At 44.3% G+C, this 20,573-nt stretch overlaps 1 protein-coding gene across 3 annotated transcripts; it reads right to left on the reverse strand.

Moving 5' to 3' along the window:
• Positions 1 to 283: 283 nt before the first annotated feature.
• Positions 284 to 20,245, reverse strand: PPM1K (protein phosphatase, Mg2+/Mn2+ dependent 1K). 3 transcript variants are annotated; one of them, XM_081925212.1, is made up of 8 exons: positions 20,154 to 20,171; positions 18,636 to 18,770; positions 15,050 to 15,570; positions 14,705 to 14,805; positions 7,785 to 7,950; positions 7,387 to 7,531; positions 6,122 to 6,256; positions 284 to 4,192 (listed from the first exon to the last, which is right to left on the reverse strand). In XM_081925212.1, exons 3-8 carry the CDS (start codon positions 15,484 to 15,486, stop codon positions 4,061 to 4,063), a joined length of 1,116 nt encoding a protein of 371 aa, XP_081781338.1. In that variant the 5' UTR covers positions 15,487 to 15,570; positions 18,636 to 18,770; positions 20,154 to 20,171; the 3' UTR covers positions 284 to 4,060. The 3 variants fall into 3 exon arrangements, with proteins under 3 accessions (XP_081781338.1, XP_081781337.1, XP_081781336.1); XM_081925211.1 differs by lacking the exon at positions 18,636 to 18,770 and having other exon boundaries at positions 20,154 to 20,245; XM_081925210.1 differs by lacking the exon at positions 18,636 to 18,770 and having other exon boundaries at positions 20,111 to 20,167.
• Between the last annotated feature and the right edge of the window lie 328 nt (positions 20,246 to 20,573).

The raw sequence follows: 20,573 nt of genomic DNA on the forward strand, positions 1-20,573 counted from the left end.
CAGAATGCAATGATAAGGGTAAAATTGATTTTCAAGAAGATGAGTAGCGGTAGAGGGAAGTTAAACAGGGTGGGGAGTTTATTTTATTTTGTTTATGTTTTTTCCTTTTTGGATATTGTATAATGATTTAATGTTTCTTTTCTGTTGTGTACTATTTCTCTTTTTTAAATTAAATTGTATGATGGAAAATCTAAAAAATACAAAAAAATAATAATAATCCTACCATTCCTTGTAATTCGAATCAAAGGACATGCAGGTGAAAAAAACGAAAGGAGACAAATCCCCTTAGGAGCAAGCTGTTTATTAAAATACTCTTCCATCTCCAACCTGCTTCCACGTAATTTTTGTAAACAAAGCAACTGTTTAAAATGATGCAGCAGCTGAGCCACAGAATCCACAATAGAAATGTCCACATCCAATCACAGCGACCATTAAGAAACTTTGATAATCGTACACACTGCTGTTGTTGTTTTAAACATATGTGCTAGCAGACCGTGATGTTGCCTTCGGCAGACATTCCTGACAGAGAGCGAGGGAGTCGCTGCATTTCTCATTAAGCCCCAGTGCGGAAACAGTTAACCATGGTCTGCCAACAGTCTCTGCAAAAAATGCAACTGGGGGGGAGCCTGCATTTGGACCACCCAACAAGTTTGCTTGCTCCCCCAGATCCTGAACAATCAACATTCAAATATCTACATTCTCGCCAAGGCAAAAAGTATGCAACACAATTTACACAAGTGCACTTCAGTATTTCCAACAAGTCAGTTATGATGCATGAAGCTGCCAAGTCACACTCTACATATCCAGGAATTTCCTTACATTGTCATCTCGCCTTTGGGGTGGCATTGCAACCTTCCAAATTTGACACTCCAGAAGAGGAGCTCCCTCTCTCTAGTACATTCAGCAACGTGATAAAAGGATCTATGGTTTAGTAATATCAAAAGCAACTGAACTTCCCCCATCCCGTCTCAGAAACACACTCACCCACCCTAAAAACTAGCACCTATTAATTCAGTTTGGTTGAATACTTTTAAGTTTGCTCCCCACTGCCAACATTTAGTTTGATCAAAGCCCTTGTAACCAAATCAACCACCCTTTCGCTTACCAAAGCTCCAGGTTCTGTGCAAAATACAGGCAAAGTTCTTCCGGCACACAATGAAAGAAAAGGCATTTTCAGCCAACAAAAACAAGGCCTGGGGCGCAGTTTGCATACAGCACCGTCAATGCCTCTTTGCAGGTAGCCACTGGTGGTTATTTCTGTGCAAGCAGTTTGGGAAATGCTACTACTGCATTTATTCCATATGTGCCAGTACACATTAGTGGGCTAGAAGACCGTTAAGTGCTGGTGGCAGAAGCTTTGTTGGGACTGTGACAAATGTTTTTTCTAATGCAGCCTTTGAGCCAATGGAACAATCCCAACCAATGAGGGATCATCCGATTAACACAATGCCACATAACTAGGTAGCCAAATTTGGAGACAGACAGTGACCATTTTGTGGGGGGGGGCTCTCTGTTCCTGGCCCCCGTGCATGTCAATGGAGTGCGCATAAGCCCACTCTTCCACACCCTTCCAGATCCCAAATGACCCACGCTTCAGCGGCTGTGCATCAATTGGACGCGCACAAAAGGTTGCTGTTTTTATACAAGATCTCCAAGGGCAACAAACCCCAACTGAGAGAGAGGTCAATGTTCTCCTCACATGGGATAATGCATCACCTTGACTCTATAGGGACATACACTTTAGCCCTTTCTCAGCCCAGGTCCCAACAATCTGGGAAGTAGCAAAGAGGGAAACCGTTTTCATATGTGCCGTTGCAGGGACTAAGCGAAACAGCACTGGATGCAAACATTTTTTAACATATTCTTTTACTTATAAAGTAGATATATCATTTCTCTCTATATATCATATATACAAACATGTAGAATACACACAAGATAACACCAGAACAGGACCCAGGGCACCGTTTCCGAAGTACTTTGTGGTTTTCAACAGGTACATGGCCCAAGAAAGCTTTGTGAACAGCTGTGCAGAAGTGAAACTGGAATGATTTATGCAAAAGGTGTGGCTCTAATTATAGTACTGGCATCAAGCAGCAAGTCCAGGGGTTCACATTGCGATCAGGGTTCAGCTAAAAGAGCTCAGCACTGCTACACCTCAGTGCCAGGTAACTTTATAGCGGCTTAATTCTGGGTTTTCGTAGAATCACAGAATTGTAGAGTTGGAAGGGGCCTTGTGGATCATCTATAGTCCAAACCCCTGCAATGCAGGAATCTCAACTAAAGCACCCATGTCTGAAGGCCCATACAACCCCTGCTTGAAAACCTTCAATGAAGGTCCACCACCTTTCCAGGGAGAACGTCCCACTGTGAAACACCTCTTACTGCTTTGGGGTGGTCGTTTTCAATTCCAAGTATTTATGTTCAAAGTATCTACATCAGAAATGAAGAACTATTGTGGACAGCCTCTAGTACAGACAGTATATACCAGGTGTTCGGGGGCTCCATCTTCCAGCAGACCCAGCCACCATGGCCAATTGTCAGGATTATGGGATCTGCAGTCCACAATACCTGCAGCTGCCATGTTGGCTACCCATGATCCAGAGGTGTGAATGGTCTCTGTGACACAACACTCTGGATCATATTCTTGGCCTGCGGAATTTCTCGATTACATGCAACCTGTTGAAGTCCTGCCAAGGAATGCGGATTGTTCCCCTAGTCCCCCCGTGTTACATTTGAAGTGGGGGAGTGTAGAATTTCCTGGAGAAACTCTACTTACCTCATTTAAATATTTTGCTTCCCTCCAGCATTTGCTTCTAAAGTGAAGTTCTGATTAAAATCAGTGGCAAGTCCAAATATAACCCTACCCGTTCCCTTACAAAAATCTCCCTTCCAAAGTGTATCTTCAACTTCTTGCTAACTTGTGGGGAGGAAGAGAAATCCCTTAGGAACTTCAACCGCTGTGCAATTGAACACTGAATACCCACTGGGCAACATGTCCCCATCCAAGTTAACCCTGTGCGTCTCGGACAGCATTTTTCAGTGGCTCTGAAAGAAAAGCAACATCTAAAAAAGAACTGAAGAACAAGATGTTCTTTCAAAGAGTTTAGCTCCTGAAAAGTAGTATTTTTTTTTTAAAAAAAGGGGGATTTCTTAGTATTGGTATATTTAAAGAAAAAACAAATAAATACAGAAAACCTACATTGCTTCCGCCTTTTGGAAGAAATGTGACGATTGCCACAATCCCTGTTAGTGTTGTGTCCACTTCTGCCTTGAGAGTTATGGCGTGGTTCTCCAATTATAAACCCACAGACAGAGGAATAGACATGGGCGTCAGCCCAAGTGTAAAAGCCACATTCTGCTTATGAGAAATTGGACTTAAAGACAGGACATTACACACATACACACAGCTGATATTTGCTGTTTGACTTCCACTGCACGGAGTCTTAACCCCGAGACCAAGATCCCTTTCTCTCCAGAACTGGACTAACCAAAACCAAAGTCAGCTTTGGTGGTTAACCTGGTGCAAAGCCAAGCACAGCCAGCCACTTTGCCTCTGAATCTCCTGGCTTTCTCTTACTTCTGTTCAAATAGGGAAGGAAAGTCTTGTGAGAGCGGAGAAGATGAAATGCCACCTTTTCTCTCCTTGTGCGCTTGCTCCCTTTCGCACTGTGCAAATTAAGAGAGCCCCTTTGGCCTCTTCGCTCTCTCTCTTTCATCCTCTAAAAACATACGCTGTGCATAAGAAACACTTGGTTAAAAACCCCTTCAGAGGGTGTGTCAGCCAAGTGCAGAGAGCCAGCATCTTGTCTGTGCCAAAGAACCAGACAGAATTATCTACGTTGGACGGAGGGGGCGAAAATCGCTGGCTCTGAGATTAAGCAGTAGCAGGCGTGTTTGTTAAAGAGGCAACATCAAGTTAACGATGGTTTTCTACCCAGGCAGAAAGCACAAGGTGCTGGGAGAGAGAGAGAGAGATGGACGCAACTATCTACAGATCTGCTCTCTGCCTTGCGAGGCCTCCTACAGGACAGTCCAGTCCACATCTTGTAGCAGCAGCGACTCAGGCCCATCTCCCGCTCGAGGCGAAGCTCCGGCTGAATGAGAAGTTGACCTCAGAGTTCTTGTATTTGCCCCAGGCTCCAAACGGCACGACAATGGCGGTGCTGTTATCTTCCGCTCCATACTGTATGGCCTGAAGGAGAGATTGCAAAAGGCACAAAGCTTTAGCCCTTCACCCTGTTCTGCTGTATTCTTTCAACTAAGAATTGATGCAGGCAATCTGGAGTTTTGAAATCCTACCAAAATCAGGGGAAACTGTGACCTGCCCAATGCTGCTGGAATACAATTCCCATCACCCCAATTGTTGGCCATATTGCCTGAGGCTGATGGGAACTGGTGTCCGCAAGCATCTAATGTATTCCCCAGATAATTCAAATTCAAGGGAAGTCCCACCCCCCAAATTATGACTACATTATAGCCCCCCATTCCAAGCACCTCCCAAAGGCGCAAAAGCAATTGGACTTCTTTGCCTGTGATTTGGCAGACTTTGCCTACACTGGAGGGCTTACCCCGCCTTCAAATTTTATCCACTTCTGTCAAAAGAGGAAATGTATGCATATATACACAAGTTTCCCAATTGTCAATGACGAACAGGAGAGAAATAAAATGGACTTAGATGGATCAGTCAAACTGGACAATCCATAAAGCGCCTTGCACTGAGGTGGTCTGTTTTACAAACTACTAAAATCAGGATCTGAAGCTAATCTTGTTATCAGTACACACTTTCTGGAAACTGAAGTCTGTGACTATTAATAAACAGGAACGGATTGATAAGGGTGTTGATACAAAAGCTACCCACCAGTTTCACCCACTCTGCACATTTCTGCATGTTGAACCTTTTTAGAAGTCTGTGCATTTCAACATGGGGCAATAGCATCACAGGGTGGTGTGGGAGGATAGAGAATAGCCCACAGAAGTTTTAACACGGGGTGGATACTGTTTAATAACAATCATCATAATGGAGGGGGGGAATTACAATTTTGTTCATCATCATCTGGATGCCACCAGGTTAACACAGCTGCAGTTCCTACAACCTCTAACCATTGGGCATTGCTGGCTAGGGCTGATGGGAACTGGAGTCCAACAGCATCCAAGGGAACCCCACACCAGTTACTCCTAAGTTACGCTATCAATAAATGTGGGGAACAGTGATCTTCAGATTTTGGGGGGAAATAATGCAGACATTGGACTACGCAGAATTAGATAAGCTAACAGGAAGGATCTGAGACCGGTGAGACCAGAGGTTTACCAAAGACTGGACTAAATTTACTATCTGAAAAGTATTTGCGATGATCAGATTACGTTTGTAGGACTACAAGAAGTTCTGTGAGGAGTAATTTAAGAAATATTGTAAAAATGGAAAGGAAGAAATGATTTGTTAGAAAACGTAAAGGCAATATTAATTTAAGAATTGGAGGAGAAATAATTAAGACGGAAGGCTATCAGAGATGCTGGAGGAAGTCCAAATAAGGATATATGTATAATAATTTGTGTGGTATGTCTTAAAATTTTTGTATGCTAAAATTAATAAAAATATTACAAAAAAATAAAATAAAACAATGCAGACAGTCGTGTATGGATTTATTTATTTTTGGATTCCAGCTGACTAGATATGGTAGAAAATACATCCATTGACTGCCTGTGTTGTTCAAAATTAGTATCTTCTCGGTTTGAGTAAGAGAACAGTTCCCAGCAGGTAAAAATTTGCAGCAGCAGTTCTGTTGACTTTTTCAGCATTTGCTTTCCAAAAGCAACTCTTTATATCTGACAGTGAAGCAAGAATATGGGTCCCTGCTGTCCTTGAGCAAGGGCACAACTGAAAGGAAAGTGCTGTATCTGAGTTACACCAGCTACTTCCAATTAGCTGTTGAAGACAATAAAATCTAATGGGAATTTTTCCTTGCAGGAACACAACTGCCATATACATTTAACAAACTGTGCTTGTCTCATCACTGGTTTGTAGGAGGTTGTTCCACCCCAAAAGAATCAAGCGGACTTAACTGGCTTTGCTCAAACTGGTCGGTGGTGGTGTTTTTGGTGTTGGAAAAGCAGAAACGCCTACCTGCTCGGTGACGAGGTGAGCTGCTTCCGTGGGATCGTGACACTGGCTAACAAAGTCACAGATTTCTTGGCTGTTCACCATGAAGTTGATGCCGTCTGTGGTAAGGACCAGGAAGCTGTCACTCGCATGGTGCAACTGAAATGACACGCCACACAAACAAAAGTATACCAAATGCCCAGATTTCAGTAGTGATACAAACACAAACATACCTATTCCACAAGTGAGAGCTGCAACAAAGTGTTGCAGTGCGGTATGGTCCTCTTCAGGGTTCCATCAGCCCCCTCTTTCCATGAACCTCAATTTCATTACCCTTCCCTCTAGTTTTATATTACCCCCCCCCCCCAAAAAAAAACCCCACACACTTTGCATTCTGTGGCCAACCATGTTCAGTCTTCCATAGGGTTATTTTGTTTTGGGAAGGGGGCAACTAGTATATTTTTTATATAGTGGTACCTTGGGTTAAGAACTTAATTTGTTCTGGAGGTCCATTCTTAACCTGAAATTGTTCTTAACCTGAGGTACCACTTTAGCTAATGGGGCCTCCCGCTGCCACCACGTGATTTCTGTTCTCATCCTGAAGCAAAGTTCTTAACCCGAGGTACTATTTCTGGGTTAGCGGAGTCTGTCACCTGAAGCGTCTGTAACCCAAGGTACCACTGTACTACTGCAAAATTTTGAGCTTTCTTCTTAGCGGCCCCAGTTACACTACAATCCTGCTGGCCCTCAACTGCCTAGTTAACCTTTAGAGGGAGGGCAATTAATTTTAACCTAGGTAGCATTCTGATCTTTCTCTCTCTCTCTCTGGCTCACCCTCATTAACCCTATAAGGGAAAGTGAGTAATACTGGGCAGGAACAGAGGTCGGTAGTGGTTCTCCCACCTCCCTCTCAAAGCCAGCTGGACCTCAAGGAAAGAAAAGATTCTGAGATGCATAGGTAAATATCTAAAAATGCATCTCCCTGGCACTTGACAACTCTGCAAAAGTGGCTCTATTGCCACATGCATTCTGTATGCTATCCAATGCACAAATGCTCTTTCAGCATGCTTTGTTGGGGGGGGATTAGGCAGGACCCCCCCCCCCCAGTTCCAAATACTGTATAGACCAGGCCATAGCAGGGTCTGCCTGGGTACCACAGTCTGAAAGAGCAGTGGTAGTGGGAAACACTTCTAAGGAATGGTAGCAGTGCCAGCTATTTAGTGCTGTGCCATCTTTACAAGAAAATGAGGTCAGGGTGTAGAAAAGGAAGATGCTCAGCCTCTTCTTACCTGAACCCGTTTTGTCTCTGGTTCTGCTATGACACCGTATTTCTTAAGGTCCAAATCTCCTATGCTGCGGGTCATTGCAAGCCTGCCGTTTACGTGGGGCTGTCCCAGGCTGTTCCAGACTATGAAACCACCGGTTTTCTTGATTCTTCACATGTGCAAACACACAAAGTAGGAAAGGAAGAGAGGATGGAATGTTCACTATGGTCGTACATATCCAAGCAATTAGCACGACTGATTTATGCAAGCGACACCAACCACAGCTTGGCTGTGTGAAAGAGCTATTTGTCCAAAGCCGCTCGTTTTCATTCCTTAGCAGTCTTTGCAAGGGATACAAATTTTACATCCCCCCCAAAAAAAAACACAACAACAACTCCACCCCAAGGTTTCTGGCGAAGTACCTTTCCTTCTCATCCTTCCTTTCCGGAGTGTGGTCGATGGTCAGTTTCATGGCTTTCCCCTTGCGACACAGAAGGGCGCGGCTGTCTCCAACACTGGCCACAACCAACTCGATCCCATCGCGCAACAAGGCCACTGTCGCCGTGGTCCCAGCGTTCAGCAAGGTGGCTACAAAACGTCATGTAAGGAGAGACGGTCAAGGCCTGAGCACCATGTATGAAGCTGCCACTCAACTTAAAAAAACTTTAACCACCCGTAAAGCGTCACTGATTTATAGCTAAAGCTACAAAGACAGGAAACAAGCAACGTGGGGGCATGCACACAAAGCTGTAATGTTTTGACAAGACTCCATGCAGTGGGAAGGAAATGTGGCATGTTGGTGCTTGGGCTGGGTGAAGTCTGTGGCGAGTTCTCATCTATTCTCGAACTAGTAAAACAGAGCCTTAAAAGGGACGCGGGTGGCGCTATGCCTTAAACCACAGAGCCTAGGGCTTGCCGATCAGAAGGTCGGCGGTTCGAATCCCCGCAACGGGGTGAGCTCCCGTTGCTCGGTCCCTGCTCCTGCCAACCTAGCAGTTCAAAAACACGAAGTGAAAGATAAATAGGTACCGCTCTAGAGGGAAGGTAAACGGCGTTTCCGTGCGCTGCTCTGGCCGCATGACCCAGAAGCTGTACGCCGGCTCCCACGGACAGTAAAGCCAGATGAGAGCTGCAACCCCAGAGTCGTCCATGACTGGACCTAATGGTCAGGGGTCCCTTTACCTTTACCTTTACAGAGCCTTAAACAAATGCCCTTACACAGCAGCTTTCTGAAGTGGTTTAATTAAACTGGCATGTGCTTTACAGGTGCTGAAGTTTTACAAGTAGTGGGAAAGTCTTCCTCCTTACTCCCGGGTGCTCAGTAGCAAAGCTGCTTGGTGCTGGATCAGTTTCCTTTTTGGGTACAGATACAGGAAAACTAAGCCAGTTATGAAAGGTATGAGAAGAAGGCGATCAGACATTCGAAATTCACCAGGCGCATTTCGCACCTGGCTATCTGCCACTATCCATTCTGTTTTATCAGAATGAATATCAGCAACCAAAACGCCATACTGAAAAATAGGACTTTCAAGCCACTTGGACCCAAAATGGCAGCCATGCATTCTGCTGGTGCGTGTGACCCTGGTTTATGGACCCATATGGTGCCCAACTGATAGACCTGAATTCCTAACACTGGCACCAGGTCCTGAGTTATGCCTATTTTTGCCCCCTGAACTGAAATGCCAAGAGAATCTACGGCAATCTTTTAATAAGGGGGAGAGGAGAGCTACTAGTTTGTGTATTTTTGTTCTTGTTTATATCACAAACTTAAAGTGTTTCAATACTGTATTTCTTTGTTGTGAACCACCCTGAGATCTACGGATGAAAGGGTGGCATGCATTATAAAGTAAAATAAAAAATAATAAAGGCGAACTGAACACCTGAGGGGCGGGGGGAAAACAAATGCATCAAGCTTTGTTGTGAAGTGGAAGCAACACAGAATAGAGATGTTATAGATAGGAAAACAAAAGGACAGCAACAGAAGAGGAATCTAAACTAGGCAATACTGTCATGAATTAAAACAGGTATTCTTACTGCAACAAGCTTGCTGACCAGCTGTTGAAAACTGCCTTTGTAAGGTTGCCCAACAATTTTTGATGGAATAATTTCTCCCCTTCCTCCCATCTCTTCTTGGATGTTTTGTATCATTAGGAAATGTATTTGTTTTCTTGCACTCATATGCCACCTTTCCTCTAAAGAGTTCAAGGTGATATACATGGCTTCTCTTCCTCCCCATTTTATAACAAGAACCCTGTGAGGTAGGCCAGGCTGAAAGTGAGTGACTGGCCTGAGGTCACCCAGGGAGCTTAATAGTTGAGTGGGGATTTGAGCCCTGGGTGGAATATAGACACATATAAAAATGCTTTAAAAAAAATAAATTGGAAAAATATATTGAATTTGCCATAAGCTCACCATGACCATATAGTGTCAAATTTGTATAATGCAAATAAAATGCACTAAAAATGTTGCATTTGCAGCTGTATAGCCAAGTCCCTGGTCTCACGCCTTAAGTCCAACCCTCCAACCACAGAAAGCTGAATGTGGCCATGACATTATAGCACATTCAGCCTGGTATTATTTGTGTTTTGGACGTACATGGACTTGGGTGTGCGTCTTACTTCTAAATAACATTCTGAATAACATTCCCACACACTCCAAAGCAGGTGCTTAAATAAGGAGAAGCACTACACATGAAACGGAGAGGGGCAAACCACACTTTTTAGCATTGCTCGTAAGATACCTGTTTTAAGTAGCAACATGAATAAAGCACAGCAAGGCGTAAAAGGTTGAGCTAGTTTTTTGCCTTCTTTCTCAACTCCCCTCTAAATTTTGAAGGCCACCTCTAGTTCCCCCAACTCCCTTACCGCAATTCAATTCCTTGCTTTTCGAACTGCAGCGCCACTTCAGGAAGAGACTATTATGGGTGCTTCTAGATGGGGGTTTAATACGACAAAGGGGTCATCGAGTTCAGGGGGGGGGGATGTTTGCAACAGGCCTTTTTTCTTTAACTTGTTGGATTTGCAAATCCACATTAAATTTTGGGAGGGGGGAGTGTAGGCTGGACTGGCAGCTGTCTGATGGCAATGACATCAGGCGAATGCTGTGGAAAACTTCATGAATCAGAGCACCCATCCCATAATGAACCCCTGTTTGGAAACACCCCGAGACATCAGATACAAATGTACAGTGGCAGGACATCTTGAATCAGTGGGTTTGTTTTTCCGCTCTTGGAAAGCACAAATGCCAGGGTAGTTTCGGACTTCGTTTGGGGTGGGAATTATCAGATGTTGCTATTTTATTTTATTTTTACGCCCATAAAATTAAGGAAAGGTAAGTGGCACATTTTTGGATGTGCATCTGTAACCAAACGTTACCTTAGCATCACTGCTCTGAAAGGCAACTCATTCCCTCAAACCCCGTAGTAAGAGGCTGGAGTGATCTTGCCACCCAAAACCAGGAAAGAGGCACATCTTTGCTCCTCTTGCACAGTGTTAATAGCCTGACAACATGGCTTTTTGGGGTGAGCAATCTACAGCCCTTCTCCAAATACCACACTGAGATTTGTGTGCATGCACACACCCAATGTCTGAGGGTGTTGCAGCGAATCCCAGGGGCATAACTAAAAGCACTCAGGAGTGAGCGCAAAGTAACTTCCTAGATAGCCTCTGCAAAAGCAGTTAAAGTAATTGACCCTCTTATCCTGTTGGATAGGTAGATCCTAAAAGCCTGAGCTACTCAGCACAAAGAAATAACACAGCCCTCAGTTTAATGTTCTCTTCCACTTCCTAAATGAATAGGGAAACTTTGTGGGAAGCCCTATGTTTTTTGTTCCTAAGCTTTGCTTCCAAGTGCCCAGTTGTGGGTGCCACATTTTAAGGCGGATGTTGACGAACTGTCCAGAGGACAGTGATCAAAACAATGAGTGGACTAAGCTGTGTACACACCATACTTTCAAAGCATATTCGTTCCCTCAAAGAATTCTGGGCACTGTGGTTTGTCAAGGGTTGCTGGGAACTAACTCTGCGCGTGGAAAACTACAGTACCCAGAATTCTTTGAGGGAAAGAAAATGTTTTGAATGTGCTTTAAAAGTATAATGTATATAATGGGAAGGACCATTAGGGTCAGATGATGCCAGACCACATCTCCCATCATGCCTGACCATTAGCCATGTTTCCTGGGATGAACGAGAATTGGAGTCCGACACCACTGACGGCCACAGGTTGACCACCTCTGTTTAAATGCCACAAGCTGGGCAATACACTCATATCAACTGAAGTTTGTACAGGAGTCCTTTTCAAGCTCCACTGGAACGATGGGAGAATGTAAAAAGGAAAAGAAATGCAAATAGGTGGATTTGTTCCGCAAGCAGTATTGCAGTTCCAAAATCAAGGAATCACACTATTCATAAAGTCACTAGCAGTTTGCCACCATTTATTCCAAAGGTATCTAGCAGCATAAAAACACATTGGCTCAGAACACAAGTTAATTAACTTATTTTAAAACAAAACAAAAATTTGTTTGCTTCCTAGACAGCTACAGAAATTATATTACTACAGAAATATTATCATCTAAAATCTTTCAAGAGGTATCTTAACACTCACTGGGCACCTTTTAGAGCATGTCGTCACAACTAATGTGACAAAGTGGTTGTGGGAACCTTCCGTTGGTCCCGGCTAGGAACCCGCCAGACTCCTTCACCTGGGACCACAGATCTCTCTTTCCACTGAAGCCCAGCATAGAGTCCCGGGCCTCCAATTCTAGAGCTGTTGGTCAGGTACAGTGTCTGCCATAAATAACATGTACACAGAGGCAAATAGGAAATTCACCCAGGAATTTTGCTCAAAGTAAAGAGAGGAAACCTGCAACACTTGGGATGATCAGAGCTGCAAAAGAGAGAGAAGCATTCCCTCTTAACTCAAGAATGTTATGGGGGTATATTATTGCAGCCAATTTTATTACGCATCCGTCTCCGATAGCAACCATGGCTTGGTTACTAAGCCAATCTATCTGCACACCTCCTGCCGTTCAAACACTCGGCGAGGCATTATGAAGTTTGGAATTGCACAGCTCTAAAAAGACATTTAAAAGGAACATTTTATAAAGTCCCAAAAGGAGACTGGCAAAATAAGCGGTTTTATTAGTTGCACTGTGCACATCTGACCTGGGCAAATATAATCAATCACCAGGGAGGGGGGAAATACTGGGGTGGGTTTGTTTTTCGGCTTCTAGTTTTTAACTGAGTAAAACCCACTTACGCATTTGCCTAGGTGTTATTTGTCCAAAAATCCCAACCATTTGCATTAGGCAAAGTTGTATACTTTAAAGGGCACTGCGGCTACTGTGCTCCAACCAATTTTAACATTAAAAGACCACCATCTCCAGTAGCCTGTAATTACAATACCCAGGGAATTTAGTTGCACAGCCACACTAAGGTGAGTAGGACACATGCAAGGCATAATTCCTGTTCACTTCAGAGCAATGGCCTGGTAGATAAATGTAGCAAATGCATCCAAGTTTGGTGTCACAATTACAAATCTGAACATTAAAAACAGGCAAGTTTCTGCAGCTCTTTCACTTCTTCAGTGTTGCAGGTTAACATATTAAAGAATTTAAAAATCATGGTTTTGATTGGCAACTTCTTAAGACGAGGAAACAAAAAAATTACACCACACCTTTTTTATTTTTATTACTAACTATACTGTCATTACTAAATCAACATTGTAAAACAAGACTCAGACTACCCAAAAAGCGCATTAACTACAAGTCTGATTGTAATAAAGCATCTGTAAATTGACGGCCCAGGGACATATTTTAAACTTCTGATTGTGTGGGGAGGGAGGCATAGTCTGATTGAAACTGCTTGCGAGGTGTAATTAGGCTTTGTGGGCCAGAGGTTCACCATCAATGATGTATAGGCAGCAATAAAACTGCTAGTACATATGCAAAGCTAAGCAGGGTCCGGTATGGTTTCAAACTGGATGAGAGACCACGTGTTGAGATTCCTGCATTGCAAGGGGTTGGCCTCAGTGTCCCTTCCAACTCTACAATTCTATGATTGCAACCATGCGGCCCAATCCCAAGCATACTTTCTCATAAGCAAGTCACATTGTGTTCAAAGGGCTTAGTCTCAACAGAATAAGGGCAGAATTGTAGGCTAGATCTGTAAAAGTGTCCTTGCTGGCTATGCAATATGTCCGCCATCCAAGAAGGATACTAAGCTAAACAAATGCTTTCATTAAGATTGCTTATAGTGATATACATGAGACAAAAATTGCTGTCATTTAATATATTTTTGCATCAAGAAGTATCTATTTAATTTGGTGAGCAATAATAATTAATCCATGTAAAACTAAACAATACATTAGCAAGAGAACGAGATTAGGCATTGGGCTGGCAGGCATGTTATATTTTATGAGAAAGCAAGATGCAAAGAGCCACCAAGGAAGAACTTATGAAGCTGTATTGGAACATCAGACATAAGGTTTATCTTAATATTTTCTTATAAGCCAGCAGTCTCTCTCTAGGGTGTCAGACAGGAGTCTTTCCCATCCTAATGGGAAGATCCAGGGTCTGCTTCATGTAAAAATGTATTCTACCATCAAGCTAGATGTTGTGTTTGGGACAGTTATCAAAAGGTGATAGAAAAGCGCATTGTCATGTGTGCTTCTTTTCATCAAGTTATCTACAGCCTGAGCCATAACATGAGGCCAACAACATTGCAGGCCTGTCTCCGCTGAATTTAAAAACCTGAGTAAGTTGGATAGCACCTTGCATTTAACACAGAATTGGCACCCCATCAGTCCAACCGCTATTATGTGAAGATACTGGAGATCAATGGCCCTTGCTTTTAAGTAAGACTATAGCCTAGCCTTAAATTGCTTAGTCCATGCCAATGACGTTAGCCAACATCACCTCTGTTAAGTGCAGGTCGGTGCATCAACACAGAGATTTTTTAACAAATGGAAATACGTTTTTGTTCATCGCAACCTTCTAGATCCCAGTCATTTTAGCTCAACAGCTCAACGTACCTTTTCAAAACTTAAGTCCCACTGACTTACACAGAAACTTGTGTATAGTCTCGCGGTGGAAAATCAGCTGTGGACAAATCTGCTTGAAGGTAACATTTCAAATAATTTCTTTGAATTATTTTAAGCAGCACAGGCTTATGAAGCCATGCTAACCTTGTAAAAACAGGATTTTAGCAAGTCCTTCTATATTTTACTTGGCGTTCTCTCTCTACAACTGCCAGCCTCAAGTTTCAATAGAAAAAACAGTGGTTGCCACATGAATTTCTTTTTCTCCTGTCTTTTACGGCTGAATGGAAACAAGCTTCTTACTTACCATCCGCAGACAACTGAGCATGCCTGGCGTATGCTTTGTCTATTTCTAAAAACGCTTTCATCAATACCAATTCCATGTTCTGCTCCTCAGTGAGAAAGCCTCTGGAAAAAACAACATTTCAAATAATTTCTTTGAATTATTTTAAGCAGCACAGGCTTATGAAGCCATGCTATGTTGGCAGGAGCAATGGGAGCTCACCCCGTTGCGGGGATTTGAACCGCCGACCTTCTGATTGGCAAGTCCTAGGCTCTGTGGTTTAACCCACAGCGCCACCCGCAGCCCTTGCCTCTACCCCTCTACCCCACTATAATTAAAAAAAGCCCCAAGGAGAATTCATGTACTCACTGGATGAATCCCTGCATGTGCTTATGGCAGAAGTCCGCTACCGCCACACCACCGTGTCCATCGTAGACGGCAAAATACAGGACCTCGTCGGTCAGCTGGGCGTAATCAAAGCGGTCTTCGTTTTCCTTCCGCTTCCCGATGTGGCTGGCGCAGCCCACCTTGGACAAGCTGACTTTGGGGATGGGCTTCCCATATTTTATGCTTGGTGGGAGGAGGATGGGCTCATCGATGCGGTTGTCCCAGATCCCGAAGGAGTCCCACGTGGCCGGGCGGCCGCTGCCGTCCAAGTCGAAGCGAGATGTCCGGCGTACGCTGGTGGAGCTAGGGCAAATAGCCGCCGCCCGCTTGTCGTCTTGCAACAGGCGCGATGTCAGCAGCGCTCTCCTCCTCACCTGGTGGCCTCCGTTTCTAACCAGATTAATTAGAGCAGTGGACATAACTTGGGATCCGCAGGTGTTGGGGCGGAGAAGAGAACCGTGGGAAGCGGGTCTCAGAATATCCCCAGAATAAAGAGATCTGGTCTAGGGAGGGGAAACAAAAAAGAAAGTTTGTGTTGATGTTTTCTATGGAGTTAGGACATATTAGCAGCCGGGGGAAAGTGCATCGCCTGGAGGTCATTAGTACAATCCCAATCTCAACACACAGCCCCCTATCCAACTTGAAACAGCACTGGACCCTACATAGCTTTGCAAATGTGCTAGCAGTTTTCTTGCTGGACCAGATCGGTCCCGTGACTCAGCAACCCAGTTTTAAGACTCCTGCGTGCCAGACATGTCTTTCCTTTCTTTTCAATCAAAGCTGAATGAAAGCAAAGGAAACTCATTTCAGTGTACCCTATCAAATGTCAACTCCCAACTAATGAAATGCATGTTTGCTCTTGTGAGTTTTGATAGTCAAATGTACAACAGGCATGGGCCGGTCACAGCTGAGCACTTCTCATTGATGTTTAACTCGCATTCACCAAAAACAAATCAGACTGCAAACGCCCAGCATTTGCACTGAAATAAGGCTCCGTTCACATCAACAATACTGAACCTATAGTTAGAATAAGACAGGTGAGTGAATATTATGTTTATTTACTTAATTTTCTTGAGAGTCCCATGGACTGCAAGAAGATCAAACCTATCCATTATGAAGGAAATCAGCCCTGAGTGCTCACTGGAAGGACAGATCCTGAAGCTGAGGCTCCAATACTTTGGCCACCTCATGAGAAGAGAAGACTCCCTGGAAAAGACCCTGATGTTGGGAAAGATGGAGGGCACAAGGAGAAGGGATGACAGAGGACGAGATGGCTGGACAGTGTTCTCAAAGCTACCAGCATGAGTTTGACCAAACTGCGGGAGGCAGTGGAAGACAGGAGTGCCTGGCGTGCTCTGGTCCATGGGGTCACGAAGAGTCAGACACGACTAAACAACAAAAATTAAATGTATATCCTGCCTTTCCTTCGCAAAGGAGCCCAGGGCAGCAAACACATCGGTGATTTTAAAAAATACAATCAAGAATACACATACAACTTGTTTAAAATGTCTAAAGACTATTAAACTCATCTAAAAACAATAAAACCATATTGTAACCATATTGACTGCTGGAATTGCTCAGCTGGTAGACCTGGGGTCATGGGTTCAAGCCCAGGTAAAAGATTCCTGCATTGCAGGGGGCTGCTTGAGTAGACCCTAGTGGTCCCTTCCATATGATTCTTTGAACCAGATTATGTTTCTGGATAGGCCAGCTGAAAGAGAATATTTTCAGCAGGCATCTAGTAAAATGCAGCGATGGTGCTTGCTTCATGTCAACAGGCAGGGAGTTCCAAGAGTACAGTGCTGCCAGCCAAGAGAATGACTCCTTACCAATGCAAATTTAACACTATGTGACACTTGTAGAATTCAAAGTTCCACAGAATGAGCCCAAGTTGGCTACTAGTGGCAGTCAGTCAAGACTTCCAATTTCAGTTAGCTAGTATGGTTCAGAGAATATACTGTATTTTTTGCTCTATAAGACTCACTTTTGCCTCCTAAAAAGTAAGGGGAAATGTGTGTGCGTCTTATGGAGTGAATGCAGGCTGCGCAGCTATCCCAGAAGCCAGAACAGCAAGAGGGATTGCTGCTTTCACTGCGCAATGATCCTTCTTGCTGTTCTGGCTTCTGAGATTCAGAATATTTTTTTTCTTGTTTTCCTCCTCCAAAAACTAGGTGCGTCTTGTGGTCTGGTGCGTCTTATAGAGCGAAAAATACGGTAATTTCACACAGGGATCCGAGTTCGGAACTCAAAAAAGGTGTTCTGTGTTTTCTAGCTCAGGAATGCTACAACCCTCTGTGTCATCTCCACAGGAAGACCCAGATTCAAATCTTCCCCCCAGAAAATTGATGAGTAGTCCTGGGGCTGGTCACTTTCTAAATTACAGCGTTAGCAAGTGAAAGGATAAAATGGGGTGAAGAAAAGAACAGCTACTCTGAATCAGGGCAGAATGAAAAGGTAATAGAAACCTCAACCTCCACACTCAATGATTGCAGGGGTAAGTATGGAGATCTGTTCTCTGTTGGACACAGGGCAAGAGGTAACTGAGCCAGCGCTGTTGCTGTGCCAACATTTATTTATATAAAGGTCTGGACCTGTAATGGCACCAGGTCACCAGACTACACAGTTCCCAAGGAGAAGAAAGAGTTGCAACTCCACCTTTCGTCTTCCCAAGTCCTGCCTCTTCAGGTAGTGCAGCCATCTGAGCTGGCCTCCCAGGTAGTTTTCCAGTTGGAGAAAATTCTAAAGATGAACTCAGTCATTCATCCACCGCCCCCACCCGGCCACTATAATTCCCAATACAGACACTAGGGTGCCTTCAGCGTTGGGATAAACAACCTGCCACCCCTCCAGATGTTGTGGAACGCCAACTTACAAGAATTGGCTCCCTGGAAGAAAAAGTGGCCTATATAAACGTATTAATTTTTAAATGAAGTTGCTCCATCTTAGGAACTTTCATTGGGGGGCTATGCCTTCCTAGAGGAGCACATTTGCCTACCTGCTGTTCGAAGGTAAAGGGACCCCTGACCATTATGTCCAGTTGCAGATGACTCTGGGGTTGCGGTGCTCATCTCGCTTTATTGGCCGAGGGAGCCAGCGTACAGCTTCTGGGTCATGTGGCCAGCATGACTAAGCCGCTTCTGGCGAACCAGAGCAGCGCACAGAAACGCGGTTTACCTTCCCACTGGAGTCATACCTATTTATCTACTTGCACTTTGACGTGCTTTCGAACTGCTAGGTTGGCAGGAGCAGGGAGCGAGCAACGGGAGCTCACACCGTCACGGGGATTCAAACATTCAACCTCACCCCATTGCAGGGATTCAAACTTCCGACCTTCTGATCGGCAACCCCTAGGCTCTGTGGTTTAAACCACAGCGCCACCCGCACCTGCTGCTTAGGAACAAGCAAAAGGAAGGGAAGACACAAGGGTCAGGAATCAGCAGCAGAGGGGAAATAAGTCAAATAACTGCAGAAAGCTGCAGAAAGCGAATATTACTTGGGGTGGGGGGTTACTGAGTCCCAGAAGTTCACCAATGTGATCAGAGCCAATACCAAAAAATCACAATTTTACCTTTAAGTGTTCTGACCTATTTCCAAAGGAAACTGATCCTACCTCTGGGGATTTTGGCTCGCTGCTGGTGGTGGAATTTTCCACCTACTGCTCAGAAGAATGTTTCAGCAAAGGTGTGTAAACACCCAGTAGTGCCTGAAGGGTTAAAACAGGTTCAGCGGAAGTTTTCTTTTCACACAAGCTGAGGTGGGAAGATTATAGAGGAATGACCTTGCTTCAGAGTGCAGCCAAAAGCTACAAGGCATTGCTTATGTAAATTCTTTGAAACCAGGAAAGTTTCTACAGTGCGGAAATTTGGATCACTCCCTCCATGCTTCAAAAAACCTCTCACAGTGACTAGGAGCAGGCTTTTCTCAATCCTGGGCCCCCAACTGGGTCCCTGACTGCCTGTCCTGCTAGCTAGGGATAAATAATAATAATAATAATAATAATAATAATAATAATAATAATAATAATAATAATTTATTGCTTGTACCCTGCCCATCTGGCTGGGCTTCCCCAGCCACTCTGGGAGGCTTCCAACAAAGATTAAAAACACACTATGACTAAAACATCAAACGTTAGAAACTTCCCTAAACAGGGCTGCCTTCAGATGTCTTCTAAAGGACAGACAGTTGTTTATCTCTTTGACATCTGATGGGAGGGCGTTCCACAGGGCGGGGGCCACTACCGAGAAGGCCCTCTGCCTGGTTCCCTGTAACCTCTCTTTTTGCAGTGAGGGAACCACCAGAAGGCCCTCGGAGCTGGATCTCAGTGTCCAGGCTGGACAATGGGGGTAGAGACACTCCTTCAGGTATACTGGGCCGAGGCCGTTTAGGGCTTTAAAGGTCAGCACCAACACTTGGAACTGTGCTCGGAAACATAGTGGGAGACAATGTAGGTCTTTCAAGACCAGTGTTATGTGGTCTCGGCGGTCGCTCCCAGTCACCATGATGGGATGCTGGGAGTTGTAGTCCAACAACATCTGGGGGACTCAAGGCTGAGAAAAGGCTGGACTACAGGGTGTATAAATGTGTGGATTACTGCTGTAAGAAAAACTTCACTCCTGAGAAGGGGGAGGTGCAAAATAACTTCCCTTTGAAGTCCCTTGTCCCATCACCTGTTTAAAGACATAGCTTTCCACATAATCTGCATACAGTGGTACCTCGGGTTAAGTACTTACTTCGTTCCAGAGGTCTGTTCTTAACCTGAAACTGTTCTTAACCTGAAGCACCACTTTAGCTAATGGGGCCTCCTGCTACCGCCGCACCACCGGAACACAATTTCTGTTCTTATCCTGAAGCAAAGTTCTTAACCTGAAGCACTGTTTCTGGGTTAGCGGAGTCTGTAACCTGAAGCGTATGTAACCTGAAGCGTATGTAACCTGAAGCGTATGCAACCTGAGGTACCACTGTAGTTACCAGGCTTTCAGACTCTCTCAACAAATTGAACCCTGCAAGCTATTTATAGCTTTAAGCCCCAAGTTAAGAACATACTCGCATGTAAAGCTGAGCAACTCATGCACTCCTAAGGATTTACCTGGCTGTCACTGCTGCAGGATCTTGATTCAAGACCAGCCAAACAATAGGATGCCTTGCACAGGGTTTATGGGCTGGGCAAGTCACAATTGCCTATGTGATGCTTGCATGTGTTCAAAGTCAAACCTGTACAAAGCAGTCACTAACACATCTAATGCTGGCTCGTGGGTGCTTTATTTTCTCAGCCCTGCAATGGGACCAGCAGGATTAGTGCATTCAATGCCAACTGGCAACAAGAGATTACAATCCGCTTAAGAAGGCGGGAGGAATTTGATTCAGTTTGCATTTAAAGGCAAATCTACCTTATTGATACTTTGTGAAATATGCCAACTGAAAAGCAGAATGTCCTGGGTTCAAATTCTCATTCCAGCTCACTCAGTGACTTTTGAATGGTTCCTCTCTTGCAGCCTAACCTACCTTC

Source organism: Podarcis melisellensis (genome assembly GCF_964234715.1).
Source record: "Podarcis melisellensis genome assembly, chromosome: 9".
NCBI lineage: Eukaryota > Metazoa > Chordata > Lepidosauria > Squamata > Lacertidae > Podarcis > Podarcis melisellensis.

What these genes read in the sequence shown, in the direction of transcription:
- PPM1K (XM_081925210.1), bottom strand. An exon ending in AGGAAGGATGAGAAGGAAAG is followed by an intron (nt 7,532 to 7,784) that starts GTACTTCGCCAG and finishes GCACATGTGAAG; the next exon opens with AATCAAGAAAACCGGTGGTT. An exon ending in CTCACCTCGTCACCGAGCAG is followed by an intron (nt 4,193 to 6,121) that starts GTAGGCGTTTCT and finishes TCTCTCCTTCAG; the next exon opens with GCCATACAGTATGGAGCGGA.